Source organism: Stegastes partitus, unplaced genomic scaffold, assembly GCF_000690725.1.
Source record: "Stegastes partitus isolate 25-593 unplaced genomic scaffold, Stegastes_partitus-1.0.2 Scaffold250, whole genome shotgun sequence".
Classification (NCBI taxonomy): Eukaryota; Metazoa; Chordata; class Actinopteri; family Pomacentridae; genus Stegastes; species Stegastes partitus.
Genome location: NW_007577981.1, coordinates 408,184 through 432,136, shown reverse-complemented (window position 1 = coordinate 432,136; position 23,953 = coordinate 408,184). Strand labels below are relative to the sequence as shown.

At 43.0% G+C, this 23,953-nt stretch overlaps 1 protein-coding gene across 1 annotated transcript in view; it reads right to left on the bottom strand.

Annotated features, from left to right (window-relative positions):
- Positions 1 to 23,953, bottom strand: part of LOC103357367 (partitioning defective 3 homolog B-like) — a 183,816-nt gene that overhangs the window by 53,812 nt on the left and 106,051 nt on the right. The window contains exons 18-19 of the mRNA XM_008281909.1: positions 21,753 to 21,968; positions 20,706 to 20,907 (exon numbers count right to left, since the gene is read on the bottom strand). Coding sequence (XP_008280131.1) covers positions 20,706 to 20,907; positions 21,753 to 21,968 — 418 coding nt within the window. The remainder of the gene's footprint in view (positions 1 to 20,705; positions 20,908 to 21,752; positions 21,969 to 23,953) is intronic.

Here is a 23,953-nt window from a genome sequence, read left to right as displayed (position 1 = left end):
TTTCTTTATTTACCGTTTTTACACATGCCGCATTTATGTTATTGATCAAATATGTTTTATTTTGCCCTCAGCCTTCTTAAACTGTTTCCACACTCGTATCCAATTTGCTTTGTGTAAACACAGCCTGTAATTAAGCTGAATAGTCAAAGAAATGTTCTTATGCAACTTGTGGCTACATTTAAGTCACTAATGGCTTGTCAGTTGCATCAAAGAGGGCAAAATTTATATATTTACTTTTTAAAGAATCTCATGTGTGTAAACTATTTACTTCTGGCAAATTTTTCCATGAGATATAAGAAATCAAGGGATTTTTAATGACATAATTGCACGTCACAGGATTAGCTCGTCAAAAGGTTCAAAATGTGATGATTTGTTTTGATTTGTTTTTACAGTTTTGGGTTCTGATAAATGATGCCGTGTGTTTCAAACACAGGGTTATTATGAAAAAAGGTGTATTTAAATTCAAACCATCTTTTCTGAAAGTTAAGTGGTAAAGTTATGAAGTAGTTTTATTCCCTAAACCAACACGAGTAGTTTTGAAACTTAACCAAAGAGGAGCTTTAGGTCACAAAATAAAACTAAAAAACATGATGGCCTGACACAGGATATGAGTAAAAGTACTGTGACTTAACTATCAGCAACTCTTATTTTAAATTGGAAAAATCACACATCCATCTGAATTAAAACACATTTGATGCTCTGAGAACAGAGATTTATCGTGTTTCCACATTATGTGAGCTTTCCACTTGCAAATTCCTGTTCATCTGTATAATCTGAACACCTTAGCTCGATAATGCTGCAGTCTGCTAAAGGTGCTTTAAATGTGAATGTAAGGTTTATGTGCTTTAAAAAGATACTTTAATGACGAAACAATAAACACTCTCCAACTCACACAACATGCCAGCAGCACACTCATTCCACCTTGCGTCAGATTGCCAAATGTTGACACACTCGCGCGCGCTCAGCCACCGCTAGACAAACTCATTCTAAATCCTGCGCGTTCATTAGTGGCTGTGCCTGGAAAAAGACTGCTTAATGATAGATACGGTTATAATGTCACAGCAGGCGCTGACAATCCTCAGCGTGAGCGTCTGTGCGTGTGTGTGGGCACATGAAAAAGGGCCATAGCAGTCACATAACATATGGAGCATGAATATTTTAACATTTTGCTCAATAAAATAGCTGTTACACCGCAGTGTGTTATGCTTCTCTTATCAACTTCGCCATTACGACCACCATCATCATTATCATTCCGCGGCGCTTATTCTCTCATTGTGCAGGCGAAATGTACTCGTCACCTCTGTTCGCGTTATAATGAAGCCCTACTTCACACTTTCAAGAAATTAACCGAGCCTCTTCCTCTAAATATTTCATATTCCTCAATCTCTCCTTCGCATCAACTTTCTCGCCATGCCCGCCACCCTCTCATCTGCTTTCTCACTCAACCTTGCCTCTGCCTCTCTCTCTCCTCTCGCCTCCTCCGTCTCACCCTCCAACCCACTTCTCTTTTCCTCTCGCCCTCTCCTTTCCTCTGAGCTCCTGCTGAGCCAATCTAATGTCTGTGTTTATCTCATTAACAGCGAGGCACTTCTCATTACTGCTACAGGCAGATACGTGGCCTGAATGGTAACCCGCTGGCCTGACCGAGTGGAAACCTGGACAGGGATGCCACACTGGCCTGGCATCACCCTGCAAACCAATTAGTTTTGTTTTAAGCTAATCTACTCTGCTTCACTTATACCTGTGTGGGTTACGTTTGCCAACAGCGGGTCAATGTGGATTCGCATTGTTTCGGTGTGAAGAGAGGCGACCAATCAAATTATCTTCCTTTTGATAATGGCCCCAAGGAAACATTCCACATACGATGAGATTTACGTAAAGCTCCTACATATTCATGGTGATTACACCTGTTCTCATATGTAGCCTGCATGTGATTGACATGTCGTGTCCCTCATTTGTTAGCTCTGTAGCATGATTCTTGAGGGCAACACACACCCTCTCTGTATGATGCTAATCAAAACAAACCCATCTACGACAACAATAGCATGAGGGTGTGCTGTGTTCTATTACCCAGCACGTGAACATGTCAGCCTTCTTTTAAAGATTGCCGCCAGTGGAAATCAAGCTTTTTACCTTGTCAGCGTGTTGTCAACACATCGTCAACATGTCCATATGGTGGTTTTTTTTCTTTATATGCTTGAAGACATATCATGAGCAAAGTAAGCAGTCAAGAGGATTCCCATCCTTGAAACTGCTCCAGAACACTAGTGTTTGGTAAGCAGCAATCCTATCAGAAACCAATCCTGTCAGCGTGTAAGGTGGGGCTTTCGATATCATTCTTCAAAATTGGTTTCAGGCTCTAAAATGTGTGGTCAGCGCAGCTCCTCCATGGATGTCTGCATGCAGCCCAACATGTGTGTCTTTACTGTGCCCCAGAGACAGCAGTGCACATGCTCGGCTATAGTGTGACCAGAAAGTAGCGTAACGTCATGTGCTCGTGGTGTTCATGGTGCATTCTACTATACGTGTGCTCGAGTCTCAATATGAAGAAAATGAAGATTTTGGCAGATTTGTATAATATATGATTCAGCTGAAGCCAGTCATCAATTTGTCTGATGGACAGAAAATTAATTGGCAACTATTTGCCAGATATTCAAGGCATTTTCACAAAAATACATTTCATGGTTCAAAAATGAAAAGCTTTTCCTTTAAATTTTCTTTTTAACAATTTTACTATGTCGACCAGTAATTGTGAGGTTTAGACAGTTGGCTGGACAAAGCAAACAATCAATGGAGAAATTAACGAATCCACCTTAATCAAATGCAACTCCTGCTTTTGCATTATTGCATGACTAATAATAATCTAATGGTATAATGTAGAATTGTGTTACAGTTACAGCACATTTTTCTGCATTGAATACTTTTACTTTTAATACTTTGATTGCATGTGATTATACTCCATACTTCTCCTTGGGTAACATTTTTACAGTGTGGTATTAGTGTTTTACTGAACTAAAGGATCTGAATACCGTCTCCACTGCTGATATTTGTACTACAACACCGGTGATGTCATTCAAGTCCAGCATTGCTCTCTTCACCTTTAACCTGAGCAGAGGGTCTGATGCCTTTGATTAAGTACAAATACCTGAGTAGAAGTGCAGCACCTACAGGGTCGAGCTCAGATCACCCTGACACATGATCCGGGGTTATTTCCTGAGACCTGACAAACGTCACAGATGACAGCGTGCAACCGTTTTCGCAGGCAGAGCAATTCTCACCATGACTAGCAAACTGAGCTTGACGTGCAAAATCCGCGGAGTGGCCCTTTAAGCAAAACTGGCATCCACTACAGCTTCACTCTGATCTTTGAGCCGTTTTGGGAAGGTAAAATCTGTCATCTTATTTTTATTTTTCTTACGGTGATATCACTGATGCTAAGCCCTTGCTGCTGTAATGTTTTTCCCCCTCACTTCCTAGAGATCAGTTGCCATAGAAAAAAAAAGAAGTGTGGGCGCTGCCGCAGCATCTTTTTTTTTTTTTTTTTCTTGGAACTATTTAGATTTTCTAAGCACTCCCACATTATGCCGAAGCTAAAAGCAGACTACCAATTACCTCAGTGATAACCATATAGAAATCAGTATTGTCGGAAACCAAATATCAGCACTATTCATCTTCTATGCATCAATAGACATATAATTATATTACACATAAATATATGATAATCCAAAATCCCAGGTTTATCTGGCTGAGCTGCTGAGAAGATTCACCCCGCCTCCACACACACACACACACACACACACACACACAGAGCGCCTTAATCAACATTCTGAGGGGGCAGAGGTCCACAGTTGGACCCATCATTATATCTGCATTAATTAGGAAAGCTTCTTTTTCTCGCTTGCATTGTCTGAGAAGAGATGGAAAGAAAAGGAAGGGGGGGGTGGCACGGAATGGGAGGTGGGACTCCCAATTAGAGACATGTACCTGCCATGAGAGAGGTGGTTATCCCCCACTCTCCCATTACCTTATGCCTTTTTCATCACCAAAACTCCCATCTTTTTCTCCCATCTGAGCCCAAACGTTTGTTAAAAAAAAAAGAAAAAAAAATCTCGCTGCTTTCCTTTTCTCTCCCTGTGCCTATTTTTTCATTACTCGCTCGCTATTATTTGTTTTATTTATTAACGCTCTGTCTTCTTAGGACATTTTATTCCTCTGTCACTCACAAATCTGACAGTTAATTTCCTGCTGAGTGCCAGACTGAAAGCTGGATAAAAAATGCTCAAATGCACCAGGACACCAAAAAACACACACCTACAAAAACAACTCTATAAACAAAGGTAGCTCAACCACACACACACACACACACACAGTAATCTTGAAATAAAATGGATCGCTCGCAAACTCAGGTAAGCGCACACTCGAGCAGACAGCAATATACATCAACAAAGGCGACACACACACATTGCGGCTCTGTAGGGAACTGCAAACAGTCTCATGGAATAGGACATCTCATTAACTTAACATTATCTACCTACACAACCACTCCATCAAACTCTCATTACGGGGAGGTAGGGGGTCCGGGTGAGGCAGGCTGCTCTGGTGTCCCATTTAATACACTCCCCACTGTCACACAAGCTACTGGGAACCATTATTAGTGTGCCGTTGTCATCATTAGCCCGCCGCTCCCGTCACCGCCCTGGCGTCACCTTGCCGGGCTCAGGACACCGAGGGGAGACGGTGTTGATTTGTTCAGTTACACGTGAAGGTTTCTGCTCGTGTATTTGTCACAATATGGAAAGAATAACGGCGATATAGCATTTTAAAGCTTTGGTTTTATAGTGGCTTCCATTCTTTTTGATGAACAGTTGAAGCTCTTATGTAAACAACACATATAATCATGTTTTAATGCATTTTTACAACAGCAGGGTTTCTACCTGTGTCTAACAACCAAACCCCCACCTCAGGATGGTAAAGCCCCCTCAACATGACAACTACATTCTTTCTAACAGCCAGCAGGGGGCGACTCATCTGGTTGTCCAACTGTATAGAAGTCTATGAGCAGATGACCGAACTTCTCACTTTATTTATGATGTCAGTAAACACTTTCCTAATGAGGTCATGAGCTCAGTTGCTAGTTTCAAGTCTCATTCAATCCAGAATGATGTTCAATCTGTAAATTATGGCCCCATTTAGAGTTAAATAGACGATAATAGCATGATAATGTGCTTCAGGGTGGGGCTACCTTGTGACTGAACTATATCGGCGTGCTCAGTGTCCTCGAGTTCTCAGCCGGATCCACCACTAAGCTGTTTTATCTGGTTTAAAACAACCCAGACAGCGACGGATTCAGACGTCACGGCGGCCATCTTTACTGTTCATGTGGTCGCAGCTGCTGGGTTCAAAAGCTGCCACAAAACAATGCAAAGGATCTGTTTTCGAGGTAACATCTTCATTTATTTCTCCAACAGCCATTGGCCTTTCTTCTTTTCCCCCCCATTCCTCTACATTTACTGTGAAAAATTCCGCCATCATAGCCGATGACGACTGCGCTTTGTAAAATCAACACCCCGATTTCGACAAAAGCAGTCAGTTGCACCAGAAACTACACTGGTAGGAAACAGGACTGACTGTAATTACTACAGCTACTGTCATTCTCATTACTGCAGGAAAGGAGGGGAGGGGGGCGAGGAGGCGTGCATGCGCTCACTTAGCCGTGCTCTAATGAGGCTCTATATGTAACACTGAGATCACAGCTAGCCGGTGTGCTGATGTCACCAACCTGACCTGTGCAATTAGCCCTGCGGGAGGGAGGGAAAGGGCCAGAAGGAGCAGAAGAGCTGGCTTGATCAGACAAACGATTACACATAATTTCCTTAACAACTGTGTCAAATTTAAACCACAAAACCAAAAAAAAAAATAGTTAAACCCCCCCATCTCTCTGCAGACTAGACAGTGTAGCGACTGTATTTTCGGTCTTTTCGGTAAATCTTTCAATAAATCATCTCTCCACTTCCGTTCTCAGCATTAGGGGTTCTTTGTTCTCTGAAATTGTGACAACAACTCCGACGGTGTGCAGTTGTGTGTAGTCTTAATAAGCTTTCCTATCTGGTGCAACAGGGAGTCAGTGGGTGGTTGGTTATCGCCAGGCATAACGAGGGATGTGAGAACGCTGTCTGCAGGCGCTGTGGGTGTGTGTGTGTGTGTGTGTGTGTGTCTGCGTGGTGGAAGTCATGTTTTCAGGAGGAGGACAAGGATTTAATTGACGTGTGTGTACATTACGTGTGCGAGCTCACACGCTTGCAGACTTGATGAAACTCGTGAACACCTTGCCATACGGTGTTTGAGGTGAGACACAAACACACACACACACACAAGCTAAAGCGCTACACAACGCACACACGGGCTCGTACCTGCCACAAAGGTGCTTTAGCATCCTGTCTGCTGCAAAGGCAAACTATGAAAAAGGGAGAAAAGGAGTAAGGGAGAAAGGAAACTAAACAAGAGGGGAAGAAAGCCTGCTAATGTAATAATGACCTTCTTTAGCAGAGCCGTTTGCAAAAAACAGAGAATAAAAAACTGCATTAATGAAACCAAAAGGAAACCTACAGTTTAGGAAGGCAACTGAATTAGAATCAAATGAAAAATCGCTGAGTATAAAGAAGTAAAATTTAAAATAAGCTGTTAAAAAAAGGTGCATTCTGCCATTTTGCTTAGACCTCAAACTAAGTCAGGCAACAGGGAACCTTCAAAGACATCTTTTGTTATATGAAGCAAAGAGTTCAACTTTAACAGAGATAAATATGACTTTAGTTTAATCACTTTTTTGTGGGAATTTAGTTGATCATTTATTACTGGTGTTGCCAATCACACTTGTGAATCCCTGATTTGTAGGTGCTTCACTTCAGATGGTAAAAAAGTTGGTTTATCGCCTATATTTGATGGAATCAGCCTGATAGAACTGTGTTATTAATCACATCCCATCCATTTTCTTCTGGAGAGCTGGCTAAGTGGGGCATTCCAGACATCTCTCTTTCCTGGGAAATCCCTGGATATTCCCTGGCCAGACAAAATGTGTGATTCCTCCAGTAAGTTCTGGGTCAACGCTGACGTCTCCTCCCAGTTGGACGTACCTGGAAAACCCCCGAGGAAGTCAACCAGGGGGCACCCTAATCAGACACCACCTCAGCTGGCTCCTTTCGACTCTACTATGAGCTCCCACTGGATGAGCTCCTCACTCCACCCTCTGAAGGAACCTCGTTTCGGCCTCTTGTTCACTACCCAACACTCCTGACCTTAGGTGAGGGTTGGAATGCAGATTGCTAACCTGTCGCTTCCTCAGTCTGTGTAACATCTTTTACAGATGGGCTTTGTCGCGTCTGTGGAAATGACTCCCAGCTATGCGAGCAAAATAAAGCCACACTGCAGTGTTTTAACTACATGTACATGTTTTTAAAAACGTTCCACTTTGCATACTTAATTGCACAGTCTGGATCCGGTTAATTTTCACGTCAGACAAGAGGCTGTTGTAACAATTAAGGCGTGGGGAGGTAATAAGCATGTAGGACGGTCTCTTTGTGCTTAAAAAATTTAAATACAGCTTACTTTTCAAATGTTTCAGTGGTGATAAAAAAAAAAAAAAGAAAAAGAACGCGACTGGATAAGCCTCTAGGTGTGATGCTCAAAATTGAAGTCACCATTAAACAAAACACTGAGATTTTCTTGCAACAGGCTTGATATGTTCTTTGGAAGAAGAAGGCGGCAGATAGCTCAGAGCAAGTGAGAAACCTGGCTAAATATCCTATTTGCCTCAGAGAATGAATGAGAGTGAAGTATAAAGAAGCAGCGTGGATGAAAGAGAAAAGAAAGCGAGAGAAAAGCAGAAAAAAAAAGGAATGAGTAAGTAAGAAAAAAGGGAAGTAAATGAGCAAAGCCAGAAAAAGTGAGAGCTGGCTAAATAGCCTATCTGCCTCGGAGAACAAACGAGAAACAAAACGGAGAAGAAAGACGAAGAAGAAGAAGTGAAAGAAAGGGGAGAGAGATGGATGGGTGAGCCAAAGCTCCCGTGAAAGTGTGGCTCGGCTGGGGAGGAATAAGGAGCTTAGGAATATATAGAAGGAATGCTGCTGCGTTGGGAGGCGCGGGGAGAACAGTTAATCAGCCAAGCAGAAATGTTATCGCAGTAATTAGATTGCTCTGTATGTATTTGGAGAAGAGCGCACATATCTCGGTGGAGTTTGCAGTAAAGAAAGAAAGAAAAGAAAAGAGGGAGACAGATAGGGGGAGGGTGATAGAGAAACAAACTGAGAGGCAGACAGAAGGGAGGAGGGGGAGAGAAATGGGAGACACAGGAAGAGAGAGAGGGAGATTAACACTATAGCGAGCGGTGATGTAACACCTTCTTCTCCTGTCCCGGCCACACGGTGCTGCTTCGCGGTGAGACAAGTCGGAAAATATTCCAGGCCCGAAATAGGCGGAATAACATTCGGGGCAGAAAATAGACAACAAGCGCTCTTTAAAATTGGTGTGGTTTCCTTGTGGAAGTGAGGATCAGGCTACAAGTGGACTGTCACCCAACTGCAAGGTCGCGCCGGGCCACGGAGAAGCAGCTTCTGACCGACACCGACGCGAGCCAATCCCCGGCCTTCCTGCAGGAAAAAGCCCACCTTTGCTCGATAATGAAAACAGCCAGCAGGCCCTCAGTTTTCCCCCACCGGGCATAATTAAATCTATTTATCTGACTTCCTCTCCATATGCTCTGCACCGCATACCAGCAATTTGGGCCAAATCAGCTTCCATTAATGGGCGATATGAGCGGTGATAGGACTAGAAAAGAAGGAGAGGGATGAAGGTGAGGGATAAAACTGCAGCTAGATCCACCCGATGCTAATCGTACTTAAAACAGCTTCACTTAGAAGGCATTAATAATGTATGGAGGAGGATGCGAGTGGAGGAGATATTCACTGGGTCTTATTTTAATATCCAGCTCTTTAAAGTCTATCAGCTCAACTGTGTGGCGAAGGAAGGTTCAAAACACACTTACAGAGACCACAGCGTAGTAACACGTGCTATTTCTGGCTTCTGCAGACCGAATCCGAGTTATTAAAGTGACTTTTGCAAGAGAACATTCTTTCCAATTCACCTCGGTGCAGTGAAAAACCCCACAAAATGTGTACAAGTGTTTGGAATCATTTCGTTTTTTTTCCTCTTTAAATGAGTTTAATTTGACACTGAGAAAGAAGATTGAGGCAGACAGGTATGAATGCACAGCAAGTTGTTCTCCAGGGAGCAGAAAGCAGATATGGAAAGCTTGTCTTAATCAACGCCTGGACAGTCCCTCGAGTGCCGATACTTCAGTCAGACAAAAGAGAGAGTGATGAAGGGAAGAGAGGAAAAAAGAGGGAGAAGGAAAGAGAAACAGAAAAGGAATGGGGAAAGAGAAGGAGAGAGTGAGACAAAGGAAAAAGGGAAGAACAAAGCAAGGAAGGGGGGATGAAGAGAGAAAAGGGAGGACGACTGAGATCAAGGAGTGGAAGTAACAAGGTACAAAGGAAGAGGGGAGAGGGAAAAAAAAAGAGGAAAATGAATTTAAAACAAGAGTGAAAAGGGAGGCAAGAAAAGTGAGGTAGAAAAGGATGGAGAGGAGGAACAAATGGGGGAGGAGGACTGTTGAATAGCTGGAGTGCTGCGCCGTCCAGGGGCCGTCTGGTGAAATATGGGCTTCCCTTTAATTGTTTGCATTCTGATATGTGGCATATTTTAGCGATTCCACATAAAATCCGTCGCCCCCAGCAATTTGTCTTGTCTTCTCTCTTCCCTTCCCCACTTCTGTCAGGGAAAAGCCATTAATATTTAACGAGACCACTGGGCTCTGTGCCTCATTCTCACACTCTGACATTGCTGAAGGTGCGGTGTCTCTTTAAGTGTGGACAGTAAATAGAGTCCTGAAACTCTGGGCGGTGACCTCTACGCACTCTGGCCTATACATCAGCACTTTTAGCAGCTGTGGGAACCGCACATGGCACGAGGCGGTGAAGACATCAGCAAAACGAAGAAAAAAACCACAGTGTCATGTAAAAGACTGACACATTAACAAACAAACCACAAAGTCTGCAAGTCATTAGGTCTGTACGACTGCACAACACTGACAAGATTGCATATTTAAAGAGGCAGTTCATCCAAATTACACATAAAATCTAACTTTACCCTTGTTGTCTAGCCGTGCAGATCATTTCGGATTATCTCTGGATTATCCGCAGTAATAGGGTCATGTTAATTCTTTCATATTTGTTTGGCAATTTGCCTTTATTTGGACTGAAAGGAAGACAGAAAAGAAAATGTGCGGAGAGGGAGCAGGGGAATTACATGCACTAAAGGTTCGGCAGGCCAAGAATCGAACCGGGTTCTCAGTGCTGATGGCATTTGCGCCCACTCGGCTATCGGGTTACAACTTTTAAAAGTTTCGAGCACCATTAAAACAAATTTCCATTTAGCTTTTGCTCAAAACTTTGGCAAATGAAAACATCTCCATGGCTACATACTACATCCTCAAACCTACAGGCTCAGTCGTGATATTGTCTCTTTTTTCCTTTATTGCACTGCCTTGCATATTAATGGATGATGAATTAAAAGCATACATGCATTAGGGCTGCACAATTATTCAATTATTAATCGCAGTTATGGTTTTGGCTTCCCACAAAAGAAATGAACATGACTGACTGCTGTTTTGACGTTTGCTCCGCTCATAGAAAACTATTTTTGTTTTGCTTCTAGGAGAAAAACAGTTTTATTTCAAGTCTTTTTTTGGTAGAAATCTTTGTACATTAGCAGGATCTGAAAGTGCAGTAAGTATGTTTCTCTAAAATCAATGAATAATCATCATTATCATTAGAAATCATCTCAATATTGATGTTAAATAATCATTTTTGCAGCCCTGCCATGCCTTTTTAATTCCTTTTGGATCCTGTAAAATTAGAAATCCCAAGACACACGGTGCTCGTATATTTACTGCGAGAATTCTAAATGAGAAATTCTTAACATTTGTCCAGCTGGAGCCGGGGGAAAAGGCTAGGTCACCGTGGCTCCACATGAGAGCCATTGGCAAACTGGTAAAGGTTAGACTCCTGGCTCCTCCAGCCCACCACACATCCTCAGACAAGAAACACTTAACCTTCTCCGTCTGGAAAGCAGAGGGTCACGCTCTGTGTGTATTTTAGTGGGAGATACATGTAGAGGGGGGGCAAGGAAATACCCAAATATAGAGGGATTGTGTGTGTGTGTGTGTTCTTGCATATGTCTGTCATTAGCAGACATTAAATGACAGAGGAAGTCCATCCATCACACGTGGCACGAAGATGACTGGAGAGGACAGAACCGCCATTGGAGGTGTAATCGCTTCCTGGCGCCCCCCGTGCTCGCAGTGTATGTGTGTCCGCGAGTAGGTAAGATCAAATGCTAATTGGTCGTGACTGTTTCCTGTGGCCACATGAATACCTTTAATTGGCCAGTGAATGATGGGCAGCTGGCCGCTGAAATGCCGCTGAGCTGTCTGGCCGATATGAATGTGTCTGCACTTCAAACGGTCCATCCCTCGGGGTCAATTCAAATGTCATAACTCGATAGGGGCTGATGGATTGTGAAACTGATCAACACAAATGGAAGTCCCGGCTCACTGTGTCATTTGATAATTACCGAATGAGGCAATAATTCACTGCACAAATGTGGGTATTGTGTTCCTCGGCTGGATGAGTCACAGACGTTACCGGTAGAAATAAAAATGAGATTCATTCCTAATGAGATCTCTGCTATGTGAAAAATGTGACAGCAACTCTGGGAAAATAATCGATGGGAGAACATTACAGAATGATTAGTTCTGTGAATATTGCTCCTTGAACAATAAGAAAGTCAGCTGGTAAAAACACAAGTAAATAATGTGGCTTGCTAAAGAGGAGAGAGCTAACAATCAAAGAATATACACCTTGTGGGAACCAAACTATCAGGAAGGAGGAGGTAAACAAGATGTTCAGAAGCCTATGAATAAAGTAATTAATTTTTCAACTGCTCCAGTGGAGCTGCCTCATGGTCAAACTGTAGAGGAGTGAGTCGGCATCCCTGCCTCACCCCTCCCTCGCCTGCTCGCTGAACACCAGAGCTGTGAATAAGAGAGAGCAGTTCTGAGCCAAACGGTCTGGCTGGAGGCAGGTATAGTCAGGGTATGAAAGACAAGAAACATAAAAGCCTTTTGTGTGAGAAGAGAAGGCGGAATTTCAAGGGGAAAGCATGAGCGATGTAGAGAGCGACAGTAAGAACAGAGTGAGGGAGGAAGGGGTGGGAAGCTTGTTGTGACTGCCCCTTTATCAGCTGATATATATGCATGAGGATTTCCTCATCATCTCCACTGTCAATTCCCCATCCCTCTGATATTTGACTGACAGCTCACATCAACACCAATAAACCTGCACATCATTCCAGGAAAGCTGCCCATCGCGCTGAATGGAGGGTAGAAATGGAGGAAAAAAGTTAATTTGTTTTTCCGGCGGCTGCCGACGGTGATAGCGCCTGTGTCTGTTTGCCTCCATGGCAAAGTTGTAAATTAGAATTGTGCCTCAATAGTTGAGCACAGGAAGCTGCTTCTGCTGTGTGAAAGCTCATTTTCAACGACAGTAAAAAATACTTGGCAGCTTTTTACATTTGGGGCGTCAGGATTCTTGCAGGGAGCAAATTGTGCACAAATCTGAATTATGAAATGAAAAAAAAGAAATAGCTGTCATTTTAAGACTACTTTTCCTCGATGAGGGGTGATTCACTGCTCACGGCTAACAATATTTCAGTGTTACGGTACATCTTGGGGGTTGAGGGAAAGACTGTGTCACTTTGAGAAGCACAATGGCTTCAAATGACAGGGATGGACTTTCAGAAAAGGTGAGCAAATGTACCAACGCAAAGGAAACGATAAGGCATCCCAATGTGTACTGTGTTATTTAATGTATATCTTCGCATGCACACACACAAAAAAAAGCTAAATCCGGGTTACTCTAATTGCAGGTTAAAGCAAACGGCAGATAAGAGAGGTGACATTAGCCGTCAGTGAGATTTGCATGGCTGCCGTCTCCATTTCAATTATTCCAACCTCTGCCCTGCGTATACAGCAGGGAGAATATATTCTGCAGAGCTTTACGTTCCCTGGGAACATGTATTTAAGGCAGCACTGATTAGTAAGCCATACATGTCAAGTGTTGCAAAGAAAGTGATTTGTGGTTTCGCATACATTATTTATGGAATTATAAAGCGATGAATAGAGATGCAGTAAGAGAGTGATAATGCTTATACACAAGAGGTTTGTCCTATGAGCGAAATATCCATACGGCCTTATGCATATTTTACAAAAGCCAATGCTAACATTAATAAATACCCTCTTGAAGACTCCACATCAGTGCAGCTAACAGCCCCTTAAATGCCAGATGAGATGCTGGATCAAAGAAATCCACCTGCAGTGCATTAACCAACGGTGGGATTAGGTAATGCACCTCCAATTTACCCCCATCACAGCTTAGAGTCGCTGCTAAAACACCCACACAAACATGTCAGGGGGATTTTGGGATGCCAACTAACACAGATGACAACCGGGGCCTGTTCAAATACTTGTCTGTGCTTCCTTCATTCTTCCCCCCTCTCCTTTCCTTTCCTTCCTCTGTGTCATTGCAGGTTGTTTTTTTTTTCTATCTGTGACACTCCACGTTACCAACAAGCTCATTTACATATTTGCTGCTATAAACACTCATTAATAACTTGGTCTTTCCCTGGGATTTTCTCTGATGTGCAGGATATGATAGAATTTACTTTGCTGGTTTGTTTAGAACAAAAAAAAAACTGGGCGGCTGCAGTGTCATAAGCAATGACAGCCGGAACACCAGAACCAGCCCAGTCGCCCCCAAATTATGCAACTACACAACTAAACTGCATTCTGAATTACGTTTTGAGGGAAATTTCTGTCAGATTAAGTTTGTTTGTGGCGCATCACAAATATGTTCCCAATTAACGCTCTTTTTTTTATAAACTCGCTTTGCTGCTGATCATTTTCAGTCCACCAATCAGGGGACTCGACACCCTGGAAGCCCCGGGTTGCCCGAACAGATTTTAGATTTGTGATGGATGGATCCTTCACGAAACTAAAATAACACGTCTCGTCTTTGTTTGACTGTCAGGAGGTCTCGCAGTGCTCATATTAGCTCGCTTAATTGTAGAAAATCATGAACTTGGGTGAATTCATGCAGGACTTGAAAGCTCATTTTGTCTAATGTCGCTTGGTTAAATCGCACAGTTCGCTCAAGGACAGAGCGAAATGAAGTGGGAAGGAAAGTATAGAAGGGGGAGTGAAGAGATAAAAAAAAAAGAAGTTAAAAAGGACATAAAGAAGGGGCACGATGAAGGTTGTGAAGTCAGGAAATAAAGACGTTTCAGGGTACACTGAGGAGCGAGGGCTCATCATGAAACTGAAATTGGAAGAGAGCGAGGGCCCAAGGAAAGGCAGCCAGGAGGTGGAGTGCACAGCAATAATCCATCAGAAGTCATCTAGGAACGGGCCCTTCCTGTTTGACACCGAGACTTTGGTTCTGTGGAGTTCAGCCCACCAGTGACTACCTTTCAACCCTGCACATCCTGCTGCTCTGCGATAGGATAAGAGCGGAACGGATGGCGCTAATTGGCTTGCTTCCCTGTCGGATTTCTTCAGCACCGCAAACAGAGAAGTGGGGGAGAGAGAGGATATATATCGGGTTGTATGTGGATTTGTAAACAGCAGCTCAGAACGTCGACTTTTATGTCCCTTAAATTGGTTGAGGGGGGGGTGTTTGCGCGCTGTCACGGCGGGGCGCGTGCTGATAGCGACAGCTCCGCATTGATCCTGACTGAGTGAGTGACGTGACGCGGGGCAGGCGGGATGTGTCAGTGCCCGGCAGGACTGGTGGGGGCAGTTGAGCAATGACACACCCGCTGATTAGTGACATGCACTCGAGCTGATGGAGTCGCATGCATCTGTTAAGCAGGGCAAAGAGTGTAAAAATACACACAGCTTCACCTTTCAGTGCACGCTGCTCGGGAGTGACACTCGCTTGATGACACAATCAGAGAATGTTAGTCACAAGCTATATCCTTCAGAACTCCTGATTAAGTCAACTTGGATGAAACCAAAACATGTCTAATCCTCATACAAAAACAAGACAGAGTACGAGCTCAAGCAGCTCAAGCTGAACACACGAGAATTAATGCAATGATCAACTTCTCAAGCCTGAGAAACTTGTGAGAATTTCACTTTGTGGTATGAAGCAGACGGAACTCTGGTCTTTACTTTGAAACTCAAATAATATTGTTGGCGAAGGTTTCATTAAACCCCAAAGGTGTAATGTAAACATTCCTGTTTGATCAGGACATCTGAAACCTCTGACCAGGTTAAACTCTCTTGTTCTACATGCGGATGTGGCAGCGATGTTGAGAGAAAACAGAGGAGCAGCCTGAGTTCCAGTGTTAGTCTTTCTGCGGTCTGTCAGTGGCACGGCCCCCGAGGCTACGTTCTAGGCAAAGACTTCACTGCTGTCTGCTGAATACAGACAAGACAAGCAGTCAACCGCTACTGAGGAAGGTCTGAAGGGCACTGCCATTTGTCTTGGCTTATTTAGCAATCAGGGAGACAAGATGAGAATGGGGCTTTGAGAGGCTGGTGATGAAAAAGAGGGGAAGTCACATCTGAGGCCGTCTCACTGCAGAGCAGCGGGGACACGTGCGCAGTGAGAGAACAGAGCAGACTGAAATTTGCATGTTAGGATGCAGCACGTTTATGGCTAATAAGGTGCATTGTGTATAATTGATGACAATCTTTTTTTTTCCTCCATACGCCATAATTACCCCAAAAAACAGCATATCTCAAAATAAGTTAAGACTATGGATGCACAAAGATATCGTTATCATCATCAGCTGTGAGCGAGAAAGAATTTACAATGAAATATCAGCAGATAGGAACACTGGCAGAGAGATAACACCTGTCAGGCTACGATTTGTCTGAAAAATGTAAGTTAAGGTATTTTTTCGTGAATGTGTACATTTGAAAACACTGTAATTTATTCCTGCCCCTGCCAGAGCAAATCACAATAAGAGTAATATTATGTTGATCCTACTACAGGAGACGTTCAATGTTCTCTGCAATTAGGTGGAAAAAAATACATGCATGTGTGGGCATTTGGTTTGAAAAGGGTTGAAAAAAAAGGGGCATGTTGGATATCAGCAAAATTATAGTAATACTAACAACAATAATAATAATGTGTTGCATTTGTTAGGAACTGTTCAAGGACTCTTTAAACCTATAGAAAGCACAGGGACAGAAAATGAAGCCAGCAGTGCTTGCAGGGGAATTAGCAAAGTGGAACAGGTGGGTTTGGAGTCTTTTGAAAGTCACAATTCTTCATCCAGGAGACAGATCCAAAGGAAACGCCACAGCAAAGGCTCGTCCCATAGATGTGTGGGGGGGATGGTGAGCAGACTCCGAGGATCCCAATTTCAGGGACAGGGTAAAGCGATGGAGGAGGTCTCATAGGTACTAGGGGTCAAGGGGCATGATAAAAATCCAATATTGTGCAGCCCTAGTTTCACTATCACGACTGAGGAACAATCTTGTTTCAAGGCCCATATCACAGTAGTTCTGGAGCTTTAAATCAGACGACATAATCAGCAGGTGGAGCATGCTCAGCTCATGTAACATTACAAACGTCCAGTGACAGTGAATAACAGTTTATATTGAGGTAATACTTCATTTTCTATATGTTACATGATAACGATATTGAACAAATGCCCATCCCACCTCAAAGTCACATCTAAATTATGACTGGAAATATGAAATAAAGCTCCTAAAATAGGTTAATTTCTTAACAGCGGTTGAAAAAGCATTATCTAATTAAACAGCATGGGTGTCGGGATCTCTTATATAAATACATCCCCTTTTTAATTGAATATTTTTATTAGGTCAGCGTGTGCAATAATGCAAAAACAACAAAGCCTCCACATATCTTTAAATTCACACCAGCGCTAAGAAATAATGCTCCTCATATAAAGAGCAACACATACGGAAAAAAAATAAATGTTCCCACAACAAATATGTGAATTTCAGAGGTCACCTTATACCCAGCTGTTTGCAACATACGGCCGCCAAAAAACAACTTGTTCTTCAAATACCGCCGCGGCTAAACTAAATATTTACAGCCGCTGAAAGAACAGGGCAGACTTCCAGCATTTGTTGTGCTAGCTGTTGTTGCGCACACTTTCACTGCAGAGGTAAATTGAGGTCGTATGTTTATAATTTGCCCTTTTCCTAATGCTGCCATTGGAGTAAAATAACATTTGAGAGCTGCAATCAGATTGAACAGCGCAATACTCCAGCTAATTAAGTCATATTTCAAGTTCAATAACAATCACGTTGGCCAGATAAAGGCCAGGGAGAGAGAGAGAGAGAGGCGAGTGTGTGGGGTAACAATCTGGAAGCTTTTATAATGCTCGGCCTATTGTTGCGTTAGAAGAGGAGTTGGTGTCTCGGCAGGGATGAACAGAGGGCTGGCTTGAGTTATGCTGACTATTGTGGTGAAGTCAAACCACTGAGCTTGTAAATGAAGAAAAGGTGCTTGTGTGACTTTGTGTTTGCATACACATGAGTATCCTGGTTATGGTTTTGATCATATTCACAATACAGCGCTTATATTAACCAACCTGGTTATTCATACCCCTGTATAAATGACACATGAACGCATAAAAAGCATGATTTGTGTAAAAAAATCACCAAAATGAAACCATTTTTCAGAGCCAAACACTTTAAAAACGGGACATTTTGGCTGTTTTTTGCATTAATTATATGTGATGTGTGGTTCTGTCAGTAAAATCCAGGCTTAAAATTGTGATATTTCATCAAAGTTCATCCATGTCTCCTCTATAAATTCACCAAAAACAAACAGTTTGCTTGTGATCCTGTACAAAATAAAAATCTGCACTCCTCAGTGCAACTGAAAAGCCATTAGTGACTCAGCTGCCATCAGCAGTCACGTGACAACAAATCTGTGACTTTTCATTTTGATGCTGTGTTTATACAAAATATAGAGGAGACGACAAGAGTGCCTGACAGGAAAATAAAACAAACCACAAGCAATAAAAAGAATGCAGCGTGGCTCAGAAATGGCATCCAGAGGAGCAAACTGTCAGCAACTTGTTGGAAGATACATTCAGCATGGTGAAATGTCCTCAAGGTGAAATTCAACTTTATTTCTTTCATGATTAATGGCATTTTTAGATAAATTTTTTTTAGTTCTTTCTATTTCTAGCCATGTTGTTTGCATTGAGGTTCAGGACTTCATATTGCAGTGAAAAACGAGTTCACAGGAGACAGAAAAATGCCCAAGAAGTGCGTTACAAACCTAGTTTTCACCAGGAAACCCAACGTCCTTACCGAAAAGCCGAATAGCCGACAATTCGTTCGCTGTGCTGGAATCAGGATATCAATTTTGATCTCCGAATGTCCCCCCCGACCCACCGGCGCCACTGACAGCGGATACAGTACGTGATCGCAGATGGCGGAAACGTCGAGTCACTGCTGCTCTGACCAGCTCTGAACGTCTTTGTAGATGCATTATGCCAGCATTCACATTTGACGTACGAGACCATTGCTGATGCATTTTTATCAATACACTCTATCTTGAATCAGGGCAAATACTATATAACTTATGGTCTCTGTCATGTACAACAAGTCCAGAGCACTTGCAGAGCAGCTGCCACACACTAAGTTCCTATAAAGTCCACATCAGAAATGTGACCTTAACGCTCCCACTTTACGGCCTGAACTGTCATCGAACAGAGGTGTCATCTGTGATATGGAAGGTGCAGCTTTCCACATAGTCAAAGAAATAAAAAGTCCACATCCTAATCATAAAATCCTATGGAATTGTCTCATTCATATTGCTTTCTTTCATTCTTGCTAAAACAAGCAGCCCATAATGAGAGTGAAGAGGCAAACTCAAAGAGATGGAAAAAGAGAGGAAGCAAAGATCCAAAATATAGGCAAACTATACACAGAAAAAAAGGAAACTGAGCAGTATAGATGCAGAGATTTCCTTCCAAACTTCATATAAACACAATCTGTCACACAGCTAGCAGTGTCAGCTTTTACATATTTGCTGCAGAGAGACAGCAGAAGCTCGATGTGAGTAATAAATTGAACTAAGACGAGTAAACGTTGGTGGGTAAATCCAGCCGTAGGTGAACTGGATTTCAGCTTCGCGCTTAACTGCAGCCCAGCTGACACGTGTTCCTCTATGTACCTCGGCTTCTCTCTATGTGTGTCCTTCATTCTGCCCTTCCCATCCCGACTCTCCACTGCCAGCATCACCGTGTGAACATCTCTTCCATTACTGCCCTTGACACTGTGGCCGATTGGATTCTTATCTGCCATCTGTAGGCCAACGCTCAGCCCGCGCTATCTCTCGTCACAGTCTAATTGAATCTCAAGTGTTGGAAGTGTGGTGATACACTGACCACACCGTGTCACTGCCAATAGATAAGGATTGCTGTTGGAGGATTGGACCACCACAAATCACGATGGGGACACGTTGATAAAGGGGTGACAAGCGGCTTCGGTGGGTGCTGTGTCTGTGCGACTTTACGTAGATTGAGAAATAATGGATACCCTCCATTACCGAGAAGGTTGTGTTCATATCCAATAATCCAATATCCCATAATCCTGCTCGGCTTGGTGGGGTAATTTGTTGAAACTTAACCAGGAGAAAGTAGGGCAGGGTGCTGCTCTTTCCCATCGATTTTTACATAAAGCCTGTTTACAGGAGGGATACATCTGATATTTTGTTTCCTTTACAACTACAAAATGCATTATGCAGCTGGCCCAACATGAACCTAAACAGAAAAATAAAACTGCCAACACTGCCAAGTCTCCTCTGAAAATCTGTTCAGTCTGAACACTACAACTAATCACAGTTTTGTTGATGCTCCAGAGAAGCTCTGGGGTTTAGGAGTAGTGATCAAACACGAGCCTCATTATCTGTTCTGTTTTAGCTATAATTTCTCTTGTAAAGCAGGTAACATTTCAATTTGAAAATCAAAGTCCTAGCATAGCAGTGTTTGGAACTGCTTTCCTTAAAGAGCCCATATTATGCACTAATTGCTGCTTCTAATTTCATATTTGGGGGTTACTAGAATATGTTTGCACGCTTCAATGTTCAAAAAAACAGTTCTACCCCCTCATTGGTGCAGGACTTCTCCTCACGCTCCCTCTGAAACGCTTTGTTTTTGTCTCTTTAAGACCCCCTTCCTGGAAAGAAGAGTCTGCTCTGATTGGTCAGTGAGGCAATGTTGGTTTCGTACTATGAGGGCAGAGAGAGATAACCCCAGCAGAAGAAGCTTTCGCAAGAAAATGATGGTGGACTGTGAGGAAGACAATTTTTTTTTGTGCCAAACTAGCCGCTAGGGAGGCGATATGCAAATGAGTTACATGATGATGTAGATAAGTAACTGAGGATGAGCCTGGACTTCAAACGGGGTGTTTTCAGGCAGATTAGGAGTAGAGAATAGCTCATCTTGTTTTAAGTGTATCAAAAAACACCCTCCAAAACATGCTATGCACTCTTAAAGTAGGATTTAGCTGCAGAAATCCACAAAAAATCTCCTACCTTAGGAGCCCAAATCCTTTCCTCTTGGTTTTCTTCTCCTGGTCGTCCACTGAATCCTCTGCTTTCTTCTTCCCTTTGACCTTCTTCTCTTTTTTCTTTGGTTTGGTCTTCTTCTTCTTCTTTCCATCCTCGTCCAGTCCCTGGCGAGAGGAGCTGCTGGCGGGCGTTTCGTGGCCGGAGCTGTGTTCTGACAGGTCGTCGTCTGAGGAGGGTAAAAGGTTTACATGGTCGGACCGGGAGGTGTGAGAGCAGAGGTTGATGCACAGACACAGCTGGAATACACACTTAGAAGTGTAGCTCCACGCAGCATGTTTATTTTTTCCTTTTGTATGGATATATATTTGGCTTCTGAGACATCTGTTCAATGAGTTATTTAGTCGTCTGTGAGGTCTGGCTGGAGACAACCAGTAGTCATATTTATGTGGATCTTCTACATATCCAATGTGCTGGGTTTGGTTTAAAATATCAGAAAAAAAACAGGTTTGGAGGAGTTGTTAAAGTCTGAAACTAATGCTAAATTTAAACTGCATAATTATCATCCTGTGCCAAATAAAAAAAAAGTTTTAATTTTTCACAACTCACACTTTTCATTTGCAAACATCGTTATCACACATGCATATCACACACACTCAGCCTCCCACATGTGTGTGTGTGTGTGTGGTCACAAGGCTGAACATTAAAAATATGCTGCTGTAAGATATAAAGTTGTTCTTTCCAAATTGCTGAGTGGATAAAATCATGTAGCATTTCATTAAGGTACTTAGGCTAAGCGCTGTCCCTTGGCAGGCCTCGGGCTCTTCTTGAGTGCCAGTGTGTTATAAAGCCTAAGGGATGTGCGTTGGCAGTGCAGTCTCTAATTTTAAATGGATACAACGTCGAGAAAAGAACCCTATATTACAGCAACGGCGACAGTCGTGCATTATGAAGTAACATTCCTTACAGTGGACAGTTTTGTTGCCTCTCGCTCGTGTTGCTAGGAGAAGTTCTGCAGTTCACAACCTCTTCTAAATCTGCACTTTTAAAATAAATGCTCCTGAGAAGTCTTACCGTCTTCAGAGGGTCCATCGTAGGACTTGTCGATGGCGATGCGGAAGCTCTGGTTGCATCCCCGCCCTCGGACCATGTGTGGCCGTGGGCGGTGAAATGGCACCTGAGCTTGGATGTGGCTCTGCTTGACCTCTGACATGGCCGTCTGGAGGCTCTCTAGGGAGCTGGACTTCCACAGGCCCAGGGTTGGACCTAAAGCTCCACCGGCTGAAGGATCTGCGGGACAAAAGAAACAAGAGATGGTGGGTGGGCCTGCGGGTGAGGTGGTGGATCCATGTCAATGCTACGTTTTCATTTTCTACCACTTTTGGCACCAGATTTACCTCCAGCCAATCAGAGGCAAACCAACTTCCCTTATGGAGCATGTTTACTGCAAGTAATGCTTTGATTCAGACACAAGACTATATACAGCCAGTCTATGAACCTGAGTCTGTGGGACACTGACTCAAAACTGCTTTTAGAAGAAGAACTTTAGAGTTTTAAATAAAAGACAGATGAGATAGACATTAGTAGTTTTACAGCCCATGGGGGACCCTAACATCACTCTAATCCTTCCGAAAGCTCATTTTCTTGTTTTCCAAAACTCCAGCATATAAAACAGAAAAGAAGAAAAAAGGACAGAGTGGAAAAAGAAAAAAAGAAGGCCGGCTGATGAATGAGGGAGCTATGCTCCAAAGTGGATATGCAGCCACTGATAAAAGAAGACAGAATGATTTTATGGAGATCATAGGCTTTTAGCAAAATGTAGCCCTCTGCTTACTAAATATTAAACTTGTACACATCTCCTGCAGTAATATTTCCTTATCTAAAGTGCATCTGCATTAAACTGTCGAAAATCTTAATGCTGCCTGCAATTTAATTTAAGTTCAGTTCATTTAAAAATTGCAGGAGGGGGGGAAGCTGGGAATTCCAGATGAGTATAGGAGGATGGGATTAGTTCATGACTTTATGCATTTGCGTGTGTTGCTGTCCACTGTGTCGACTGGCAGCATTAACCCCGAGTGTACCAGCTGTAATTACTTTCTGGCGAATCTTTGAGACGTATTCCAATCATCCCTTGGAAACTGCGAGTCTCCAATATTTATGTAACTCACATCACACCCGCTACTCTCCCACCAATACGACTTACTCACTTTATGATTGGTTGTTATTGCTTTTCTCATCTTGCTTGCGAGGCGCCTGACTGTAACAACCGGTTACCTTGTGGGACCTCAGTAAACAGCAACATCTACAAAACAATACTAATGACTGATGTGATGTTTTGCATTGCTATCTCCCTCAATGATATGACTAACCGACAGTGTTACGGTACCTACGGGTGCTTTGCTGTCATTCGTTGGCCTTTGTGTGTCGTGTTTACTCTGCTTTGTTTGACTTTTTTGTGCTCTGTACTTTACAAAGAAGCTGAATTTGGTAGAATTCCTTCATCTCGTTACAGTTTATGCCTTGAAATCAAGAAAAGAAAACTAAAAGATATGAAGTCATAAATTAACAATGTGAGATAAGAGGTCAAAGGATGTTAAATAAAGCAGGAGCAAAGAAAACTGGTGTCCTAAAGCCTGACATCTTGGAAAGTTCGGTATCAGCTTAAACACACTCTCCTCTTAATAGATACAGCTGTTCAGAATGAAGCTTAAAACGGTTAAAATCCAGAAATATGAAGCCATGAAATGTAGAGAGAGAGAAGAGAAGAGAGCGTGAAGAAATGTCTTGACAGAAATGGGTGGGAAGTCAGAGTCCTATAGGAGAAACATAAGGGAGCAGAAGAGAAACGATGAATGAGGTGGAGTGGAGCAGGGACAGGTTAGGAGCGGCGCTATGGGAACTGACAGGCTCATGCATGCAAGAGAGACCGGGAATAAATGAACTGCCATCATACTATACTCAGGTATGGCCTCCAACTTGAGAGAGGAAGAAAGGGGAGATGGAGGAGCAGGAACGCGATGAAGGCCACAGCTGATTCAGCAGGGGATTGGAGAGCAGGGGGGAGGAGGAGGAGGAGGAGGCGCCAGGAAAAGGAAGATTTGAGGAAATACAGAGCTGCAAGAAAGAAGGAACAGATGAGACAAAGGAGAAAATGCCGTGCAGAATAAGCTGCTGTCAAAGGAGACTTGACATTGAGGCTGGAGGAGAAATTGAAGGACAGGTGACCACGGAGGGCGAGGGAAGGGAAAAAAAGTCGCTTTCAACAGAGAAAAGCA